The sequence below is a fragment of the Diorhabda carinulata genome, chromosome 3 (genome assembly GCF_026250575.1).
Source record: "Diorhabda carinulata isolate Delta chromosome 3, icDioCari1.1, whole genome shotgun sequence".
NCBI lineage: Eukaryota > Metazoa > Arthropoda > Insecta > Coleoptera > Chrysomelidae > Diorhabda > Diorhabda carinulata.
In genome coordinates, this window is record NC_079462.1 from 35,003,478 (window position 1) to 35,014,524 (window position 11,047).

At 31.6% G+C, this 11,047-nt stretch overlaps 1 protein-coding gene across 2 annotated transcripts; it reads left to right on the forward strand.

The window, feature by feature from the left end:
• Window positions 1-28: 28 nt before the first annotated feature.
• On the forward strand, window positions 29-10,324 carry LOC130891656 (leucine-rich repeats and immunoglobulin-like domains protein sma-10). 2 transcript variants are annotated; one of them, XM_057796512.1, is made up of 3 exons: window positions 29-339; window positions 5,622-5,789; window positions 10,131-10,221. In XM_057796512.1, the coding sequence occupies exons 1-3, from the start codon at window positions 290-292 to the stop codon at window positions 10,174-10,176; spliced, it is 264 nt and encodes an 87-aa protein (XP_057652495.1). In that variant the 5' UTR covers window positions 29-289; the 3' UTR covers window positions 10,177-10,221. The 2 variants fall into 2 exon arrangements, with proteins under 2 accessions (XP_057652495.1, XP_057652494.1); XM_057796511.1 differs by having other exon boundaries at window positions 5,622-10,324.
• The last annotated feature ends 723 nt before the right edge of the window (window positions 10,325-11,047 follow it).

An 11,047-nucleotide genomic window follows, 5' to 3' on the forward strand; every position in this document is an offset into this window, starting at 1 on the left:
AAGTTCCAATTGAGGATGCAGTTTTTTTTTTTTTTTTCGAATACAATCCACAAACAATAGCCATAGTGTTGTGAACAGTGTACGGCAGCGTATTTGAAATACGTATTATAAGACCTTTCAACCTCGCGTATCGTTTAGGTGCTAAAACTGTCGATAATAATTTTGAATCAAAATGTTTTTAAAATTTAACGCTATCTGGTGACGCAACTGGAAGATAAAGTTAAATGTTACCAGAAGACATAACAGTATACATGTTTTACCAAAAGTGGTGGCGTTAAAACAAGGAAAAATGGATTTATGTGCAATTTTTTTTGTAATTTCTCTATGCAAACTGTCAACGTAAGTGTAATTTTCTATTATTTCGAATTGTAGCCCTATTATGCGTTTTTATTAAAACTTTAATTACATACAATGTGCACACATTTTGAAGGTTAAACAAATTAAATTCTAATCACGCATGTATAAATTTTCTATGAATTTTAATGTTTATTCGTAAAACAATGTTGAATTTACTGCTATTTTTGTCGATTTAATTAGATGCGTGACTCTTTTGAGGTTACGCTATTTTTAGTGTGCTTATCTATTTAAATCGAAACAAAATGATAAAAAGACGTACCTACAGTGTGTAAAAAAAACTAACACATTTGCATTGACGTAATTATATCGTCAAAAAAATTAGTTTTACGAGGTGAAGGCTGTGCGTTTATAATTTTTGCATCAATACTCACAAATTTGGAAAAATAAATTTATTTTGCCTCAATAGAAAATTCGATATAAAGACCTCAATTTTCAAATAAAAATTCGGATTCACTTACAAACTAATAAACAACGAAGTAAAGTGAAGATAGGCAAGTTATAATAAACAAATTCGTTATCATAATCTATATATTAAAAAAATCTATTATAATTTTATGACAGTCCGTCCGACCGTTCTATCCGGCAAATTTCCTTCATTTTGTTTGACTGCAGTTATGCATTCCTCAAGTTATATTCGAACTTGACTCTGTTCCCGTTCATTTCCGATGTTTTCATAATTTTTGGAACACGAGTCCTCTTATTAAAGATATAATATGAGTGAATTGGTTGAGTTTAACGAGTATTAAGCGCGGACATTCAACTTCACTTTTTTGTCTTCACTCATTGCTGCATATCTCGAGTTCTAATTGGATTAAATTGTCCGTTTTGATCTGAAAACACTCAGTAAATCAAATTCTTTCATTTGAGATATAATATGAGTGAATTGGTTGGGTCTGAGGAGAGTTAAGTCCAAACATTTACTTTTAAATTTTTCTGGGATTTGTCTTCACTCAGTGCTGCATATCTCGAGTTCTAATTGAATTAAATTATCCGTTTTGGTTTAAAAAAAACTCAGTAACTCAAATTCTTTCATTTGAGATATAATATGAGTGAATGAGTTGGGTCTGAGGAGAGTTAAGTCCAAACATTCACTTTAAAATTTTTCTGGGATTTGTCTTCACTCATTGCTGCATATCTCGAGTTCTAATTGGATTAAATTGTCCGTTTTGATCTGAAAACACTCAGTAAATCAAATTCTTTCATTTGAGATATAATATGAGTGAATGAGTTGGGTCTGAGGAGAGTTAAGTCCAAACATTTACTTTTAAATCTTTCTGAGATTTGTCTTCACTCATTGCTGCATATCTCGAGTTCTAATTGGATTAAATTATCCGTTTTGGTTTAAAAAAAACTCAGTAACTCAAATTCTTTCATTTGAGATATAATATGAGTGAATGAGTTGGGTCTGAGGAGAGTTAAGTCCAAACATTCACTTTAAAATTTTTCTGGGATTTGTCTTCACTCATTGCTGCATATCTCGAGTTCTAATTGGATTAAATTGTCCGTTTTGATCTGAAAACACTCAGTAAATCAAATTCTTTCATTTGAGATATAATATGAGTGAATGAGTTGGGTCTGAGGAGAGTTAAGTCCAAACATTTACTTTTAAATCTTTCTGAGATTTGTCTTCACTCATTGCTGCATATCTCGAGTTCTAATTGGATTAAATTGTCCGTTTTGGTCTAAAAACACTCAGTAAATCAAGCTCTTTCATTTGAGATATATGAGTGAATTGGTTGAGTTTAACGAGTATTAAGCGCGGACATTCAACTTCACTTTTTTGTCTTCACTCATTGCTGCATATCTCGAGTTCTAATTGGATTAAATTGTCCGTTTTGGTCTAAAAACACTCAGTAAATCAAGCTCTTTCATTTGAGATATATGAGTGAATCGGTTGAGTCTCACGAGAGTTAAGCACGGACATTCAACTTCACTCTTTTGTCTCGAGTGTTTTCCAACCCAATTAGTTAAACATTTCCATCGTAAGCGTTGTCTTGCAGCAATATTGCTCTACAGATTGGAATATCGCGTCCTTTTGATCTGTAAACAGGTTCCATCGTGTTTTTTAGGAGGTTACTATAATATTGCGCGTTCATACTTTGTTGTTCAGTGAGAAAATCAACCAAAATCACTACTCTTGTGTCCAAAAACATGGTAGTTATGAGCAAAACTAGTTTGGGTTCAGTTAGAAGCTTATAAATTCACTGGGATCAGCTTTGAATCCTTAGAATCTTTCCCTTTCAGCCGTTATATATGATGAAAATGAAGATTGCCAGTTGACTCTTACTAAAAATGATGATATTAGTGAAAATAATATTTTTATTTCTACAGTTTCTAATGATCATGTGATCATTATCTATAAATCATTCATCAGCATATTGTACCGCACTATATTAATCAATATTCGAATGCTATTAAGCAAATATTTACTATTACTTGCATAAATAAAAGATTTATCATAATTAATGAATTGGTGTTTGTTTTTTTATTGATTTCATATGCAAGGAAAGTTGGAAAATCCTTTTCAAAAGCTCAATGAACTAGAAAGAAAAATAAATGATAAAATCTACATAGAAGAAGCAAAAAAATCATCTCATTAGGTATTTGGTTATATTTCTGGTAATAAACTAAAAAAGGAAACGCGAGGAAGGATAAAGAATAGATACAGTACGCATATTTGAATAACTGAGATGCATTTTCAGAGAAGATACACAAATAGATATAGAGAAAATGAAATGCTCTAAATAAGACAATATTAGAGAAAAAAGACATAATAACAAATTAATAATAATGTATATGGAAAAGAAAGCAAGGTAATGAACAGGAAGGCACGGAAACAACAATCGAAAAGATGAAACAACTTACTGTTAATTAAAACAAGGGAAACTCGCTATTACGAGAAATTAATTGTTTTCTAAAGAAAGATAATACATTCACAATGAATATTTTGTATACATTATTATCGTCAAAAAGTATTTAGCAACAATTTCCATTAAGTTACATGCGATTTGTTACTCAATACTTTTGTTTTTATACATTGAATCACTGATAACTTCACGGTACATTGCAGTACCTATATAGGTCAGGAATATCTTTTATATCGGATTGGTATATATTTGATCTTAACTTATTTTTTCCGAACGTATCGTCGTAATTAATTTTTTTCCTACCATTATCGTATTGATAAAACATATCCTTGAACTTTTTAACTACATTTTCATTCATCTGTAATAAAGATCGATTTAAATGTATACATAGTTTATAGAAATATCACAAATGTAGATTTGTAATAAAATCAGTACCAATTCGATATGTAAATCTTATTATTCAATATTGAATATGTAGAGCCTCCTATCCTCTCTGATTATACCAAAAGTTATTTAATATTGCGGCAAATTTTCTCTCTCAAAGTCGCTACAGCTACAAAACAAACATACACCCTGAGTTTTATTGAGTTGGAATTTTTGGTGTACTACCTGGTATACAGATGACTTCAAGAGGAGTGACACCCCAAAATAAGCGAATTTTTGTCGCTAATCTCGATTACGTGGGTAACGTAACTAATTCGCTCGCCCTTGGGATCAGAAAATCCTCCAATGGACCCGGAACCCTTTTTGGTGTAGCTAAAATTGTTGCTTTCGCGTCTTTCATCAATCTGCTTGCAAAATGTACTCTACGGGAACGGCTAGAGAAACCTGGAATGAACTGGATTTACACACTAAGAGCATCCCGGACGCTGGTGCATGAAGGAGGAACGGACTGCAGACCGCATCATCTGTGAAGGCCGATTCAAACGCAGCCAGTGATTTAGTAGACTGTATTTTCTGTCCACACTTGTCAAGTTAATTAGTAGAGTCCCACAGACACTCTTCTACCTTTTTATATATACCACGTTACGAAAACCAAAAACTTTACTACGTTTGTGGGTCTATAATTAAACCAATTTGTTGCCTGCCCAGTTTAGTAGCTTCTCTAGTCGGTTGTTTTTTGTGGTGGAGACTGCTACTCGGCCCGAAATATAAAATAGATTTCTATTTACTCGACTCGACCGTTTACTCGACTCTGCCTGTCAGTACGACTAAAATAAATGTGTTCAAACACTAAATTACTCGACCAATCGACTGAACTACTGGCTGTGTCTGAACCGGATGCCTTGAGAGTGCTAGGAATTGGTCCGAGCGAGGTTCAAACAGTCAAAAGGTTTAATTCCAAGTGCTTTTTCGGTTTATCAAATGATTCAGGCTTTTGGTAATTTCAAAAGGGGCTATCAGAAGGCTTAATAATCCACGATCCCATACTCACAATTATACTTTTTCTGACAGTTTTTGTACTATAGTCTTTATTATGATGATATTTGTTTTTATTAAAATGAAAAGCTCACTTTTTGCTTATTAGCAATAACAATCATAATTGAATAATAAAGAAATAAATGATAAACTGCATTAATTACTTTCTTATATTTGTACAGTTTCAACTCGATTTCGAAATTGTCTAAAAGGTATTTTTACTTATTCTCAAATGATCGATCTATTTTGACGAGTTATCCTACTTTTCAAATATTTCATTATTATTCGAAATATGTTCTTGATAAACTATTTGTTTCACCTTTTCCCGTACGAAAAGAATCAGCAAGATCTGGGGATGTGATAGGCCAACATGGCAGTTCACAATCCCAATCACAAATCCTTGTAGAATGAGCAGGACAGAAAGTGAAATAAATCTGATCAATATCTAAAGCAAGTTCCACAATCCGAAAGAATTTTTAAATATATTTTTTCAATTGTAAGCATTTTAATTCGAATTTCGCGCTTTAGAAAGGGAATTTTGAAAGGTTAGGTTGGTAACACCGATCGAGACTTGCGTCAGATAGATGTAAATACAATAAAAATAAAGATGATTCCTAAATCCACACTTTCACTATTTGAAATACTTGCTTCAACTATGTAATGGGTTTTCCTTCTCTCCAATAATCGTAGTTTTGGGATGGCGGAACATCATTTATGGTTTTAGATTAATAACATCTTTGGGGTAACCTATGAAATCGTGATGAACGTCTTTAGTGCATCGTTGTTGCTCTGGACCTCAACTTTATTCAACTCTTGGGGATTTGGAAATCATCTGATCTTGCTCTTATCAGCATCTATTGTTTAAATGATTTTTGAAGACCAATACCAAGTTTCATATCAAATATATTATTTTCCATTGTTAATTATGGTTTTTTAAATAATCGCATCAATCTAAAATAGGTTTATTTTTATTTTTAGATCAATACCATCATCCAGACCAGAGAATACTACGGAGGTTTTAGAAACTACGACACAGATGCCATGTTTCATAATCGAAATGGGAAAATCTTTGACGTCGATTCCGAGAGGTGCACCGCACGTTAAAGCAGTTAACTATGGTTACAATATTTTCTACAGCCTGCCTCAGTACGCTTTTTCATTCAACAATTTCGTGCTACTAGAAAGAATCCAATTACATCATAATCAATTAACCAGCATTCATCGGAAGGCTTTTAGACAATTAGATCAATTGAAATCGGTGGATCTGTCCGGGAATAACCTCACAACATTAGACTTATACACGTTCAAAACTAATACGAATTTGGAAAAATTAGATCTGACTTCGAATAAAATCCGTTTTAGAAACAAACCCTTCCTATATTCTACATCTTTAGTAACATTAATTTTGAGTGATAATAGAATAGAACAAATTTTCGTAAATAATTTTAGTAAATTACCAAAATTGAGAAATTTAGTTTTAAATTCCAACGTAATTTTTTTTATAGCCGACTGCAGTTTCGCGCCATTGAAAGATCTTGTATATTTATCATTAGCGCATACAGGTGTCTACAGATTAAGTACGGAGATGTTCTCAAACAGTAGCTACCCCAGAATAATCGACGTCACGGATTCCCCATTAGCTACTAAATTTAATCCGCCATTGAGAAAAGTTAAAAACGAAGGTGTGAGAGATTTGATTAATATCGATAAATATTTTTGACATATTATAGTACAAGTCTTCATATTGAAGATTATTGGGACTATTATGTTTTCCAGACAATGTGGTACCATTGTCAACGACTGAATATGTTTTTGTAATGCCTCAGAAAGAGTATTAATTGAATATTTAAACGAATGGAGAAAATGTATGTTTGTACTTGTTGATTTTTTTATATTTATGTATAAAAAGGAAAAAGAATATAATAAAAAACTCGCAGATGCGTTGGTGAAGAAATACTAAGACTGGGTGCTTTCAAAGTAATCTAAAAGATTCACCAAAAAAAATCCTCGAAGAATTGTATTTAACAAATGAACTTTGAAGCGGAAGATTTCTAGTTAGATAATTTTTTGTTCTTAGTAACACTACAGATTTTCAAAAATTGTCGTTTCATACATTAAGATCTACAATTAAATTCTACAGTTTTAACTATAGTCTACAGCAAATGTTCGGATCCATTTGGAAACATAAATAGGTAGAAATTTATTTCCATTCTCTTATAAATTATACATTTCAATAAAAAGTTTTTACATCAACATATTAATTTAGAAAGACACTTGATCACACCACGTGAAGAAGTTATTATACCAGTATTTTCTCATACTGTCCCTTTTTTACAAACTTATTTACAATCTCTTCTACAATAGGTATAGTGAGTGATATTTCTTCTCTATTTACCTCTATCTTGCACTCCCTGTTTAGCTCATCTCTATTCAGTCTTCTTTTCTCCAGGTTTTTTGCTATTTCTTCATTACATTCCCTTCTGGCTCTGCCCTTTCTCTTTTTTTTATTGGACTATTTTGTCCTCCTTCATTTTCACTTTATGTCTAAACCAATCCAAACTGATGTTGTTCGATTTTTTGCACCATACTCACCACGTTTAGTATCTTCATTTCACATGTCGTTATCGTTTGCTTAAATTTACTGGTTAGAGCCTAGGATTCGCAACCATAAATCAGCATTGGTAGCATTTTTGTACGTTATGTTATTAGCTGAAGAATACTCTGTACATAGCTCCATATATAGATATTATTTTATTTACCATATCGACTACATCTTCGTCTATTTCATCTGGACTGATGATTATCCCTAGATACTTTATCTTGTTTACGCAATTCTTGTATTTGCACAGTTATTTTCTTCCATATTAGTTCCAAATCTATATTTTCCCATTCCCATTCCCATTGTCTTCCCATGACGTAGTTTCCTAAAATCCCTTTCTTATGGGGATATTACCTTTTTATGGGGATTATGTTAACATAAAAAACTTTTGTTTGATAAAATCCTGTAGCTTCTACGAGGACACATCCACACTTCTGCAGATTTCCTATCTAAAGCATTTTTTCGTGGGTTTGTATAGGAATTCCGTTCTAAATCTTCACTCTGCATTATCTGCTTTACCCAGCCTTTTTAGTAGTTCCTGTGAAAGCGATGAAAAGATATCATATTTTCGTTAAGAATCAAATATCTCTTGTTTTGCAATCAAACTTTTTTTTGTTACTTGAAAGTTTCTGATCCACTGAAAGGTTTTTTTGCTTCTTTGTATGTTGACCAAAGTCACTGCAATCATTTGATTCTGGACGCGAACAACTCCCGCATGGATTACGGATTGGGTATTTAAAGAATGAAGTGAAGATTGGAAATCAGTTATTTACATCTAAAACTGTCATGTGTGAATGGAAATGAGAAAAAAATAATAATTAATACACCATCAAATTACAAAATGAAATTGACAGTAAAGCTTCTGTATACCTATAATATTAGTTATTACGACGCATATAAAAAACCTGCGGATTTCACATGATAAAAACTATTTTGCATGCATAATGTACTTTTGTCATATCCTCTATCGTCCATAATGTGAATATTGAAACGAGTTTTGCATGTTATTAATTATTCTGCTACTTCCTGTTGAGATGTAAACACCTCTTGCTTATCTAATAACGCTAAGTAAGATTTTTGATGAATACTATAATTTATGAGTTGATTTATTGTTTTAGTTTCATATTTTTTTGCAAAAATTTACCGGAAATTGAATGTTTTATATAATTTGAATGTGAACTATTACCCAAAATACATAAGAAAGGACTAATAAACTGTTTCTTTTTGAATAGAGAAATATTTTACAACATCTTCTGTCAACAGATTTTCTTTCACAGTTAAAAGTTTATTTATGTAGTAGTCAGTCAGAAACATTAAATGATTTGTCACGTTTAGTTTTAGAAATACTTATTCAACAATGAAATAATCAAAAATGACAAATTTTGAACTTCTTTCTATAGTTTTCCAGATCATTTTTCCATGCCGATTAAGATACCTCCAAAACATGTAATTTCTAGGCATCATTCGCTTCTTCAGGTGTAGAAAAACTTTTTTATTTTATTTTTGAACTGATGTGTGATAGATCGCATTGTCGTAGTGGAAAATGATTCGTCTCCTGCGATTGGTATCCCTGATTCTTCTGCTAAGCAGATGTCGGTGTACTATCCAGAATTAACCGTGCTCCAACCACTTTTGTATGATTTAGCTCGTCTTGAAAGATCCATCATTTTGCCATTGAACATGTATGGGATATTATTAAAAGGAAACTGTCCAGTTTATGCGACACTGTACAGATTTTGGCGCAAATTATTCCAAGAAGCTAAAGAGCTACAATCAGACATACAAGATTTTGTTTTATTGGTACCTAGGCTTGTCCAAGGATTGCTTTCTTTTTAGAACACATATTGATAAAATTCTGATTATAAACAGCGGGTGTATAGTCGTGAGACATACACAAAATATGAGATACTGAACGAATTATCTAAATATACTGAATGTTTATCATAAAATTAGTTCTACAAAAAACGAGGAGACCGCTTATTTGATTCCTTGATTCGTTGTATTGCAAGCAATAAATTATATCTTTTATAGTATGCTCAAATTGTAATAACATGCTTCACTGTGATATTAAGTTGATGTTTTCCTAGGTATACATTTTAGGCTTTCCACCTACAGCACAGCTTGTGAAATTTCAAATTACCGCGCAATATACAAGGATGGTTCAGAAATAAACCAGAATTTTGCTATAAAAAATTTCATTATTAAGTTACAAATATGAAATTCTTTAGAGTTTTTCTTAATAGTCACAGTTTACACACTTTTTCCACTTTTCAGGAAACTATATGATCCTTTTTCATAAATATTTCTCGGTTAGTCACGTTACCATTCGCGCACGAAGGATTCTACTTTGGCACTGCTTTCGAATTGCAGTTTCAATGGACCAAATAAATAATAGTGACATGGCCATAAATCGGGACTATAAGAAGGGTGTTCTTCGCATTTAGTACCGCTTCAATTTTCCAAAATTAGTTTTTCTGCAGCGTTTTCGTTCTCATTGGAAACAATTGTTTTGGTTTGCATCGAGTACAGCCATTATTTATTTGAACCACTCTCGTAAATTGCTTTATAACTTGATTACCTAGTACCATAATGGTTTATTACAATTTGAGCTGCTAAATACAGTTAACAATGTTCCTAAATATATTCTCAAAAAAGTAAAATATATCAAACTCCAATCCGGTTGTACCCTTTCATATTTGAATCAAATGTATGTTTCGGATCGATTTCAAACTAGTGTAATAACAAATAATCAACCTTTAATCGCTTAGATTTTATTTATCTGCCACCTAGTGGAACTTTTAAAGATTATTAAAGAACAAACCAGGTTGTAAAATGATTATTGCGCATGATTTTTACAATTAAAACAATCTGAACTGTTTCTGTTTCAGATCACTATTTGAGGATAAACTGCTTATTGCATGTTTGGTTTGTTAGACTATTTATATTTTTCAACTTGGTTAAATGTTTGTTAAAATTCGATATGTTTTACTTTTTATTTATACCTTTTAATTAATCTAATCTTATATGTACGAATGTACCTGATTAATTAACTATTTTTTAATAAATATATATATAAGAATTTGTGTGACTTTTTTTTCTTACTGCTTTAATTAATATCCTTAAATTATTGGTCGAAAAGTTTTTGATATCTTCCAATCCAGAAATATATCTATCGATGCACTTGGATTATATACAAGGTGTTTCTGAATTTATGCGGCAAAATTCAGGGCGTGAATTTCCTCAATCCACCCCTATCCTAGATATCACCAGTAAAAGGTGGTAATTGAAATTAGGTACTTTATTTCATATCAAAACTTTTTTCAAGATTAAGTTTCATGAAATAATTGAAATTTCAGTTTTGTTAGAAAATCGTAATTCTGTAAACGTAATTCTGTAAACTTCGTGCCTTTGTAAAGGACTAACTACGGGTATTGTTTTCAATATTCCTGTTACATTTTCCAAAATTAGAAGCCCTTAGGTACTTTATTTCATATCAAAACTTTTTTCAAAATGAAATTTCATGAAATAATTGAAATTTCAGTTTTGCTAGAAAATCGTAATTCTGTAAATTTCGTGTCCTTGTAAAGAACTAACTACGGGTATTGTTTTCAATATTCCTGTTACATTTTACAGAATTAGAAGCCCTTAGGTACTTTATTTCATATCAAAACTTTTTTCAAAATGAAATTTCATGAAATAATTGAAATTTCAGTTTTGCTAGAAAATCGTAATTCTGTAAATTTCGTGTCCTTGTAAAGAACTAACTACGGGTATTGTTTTCAATATTCCTGTTACATTTTACAGA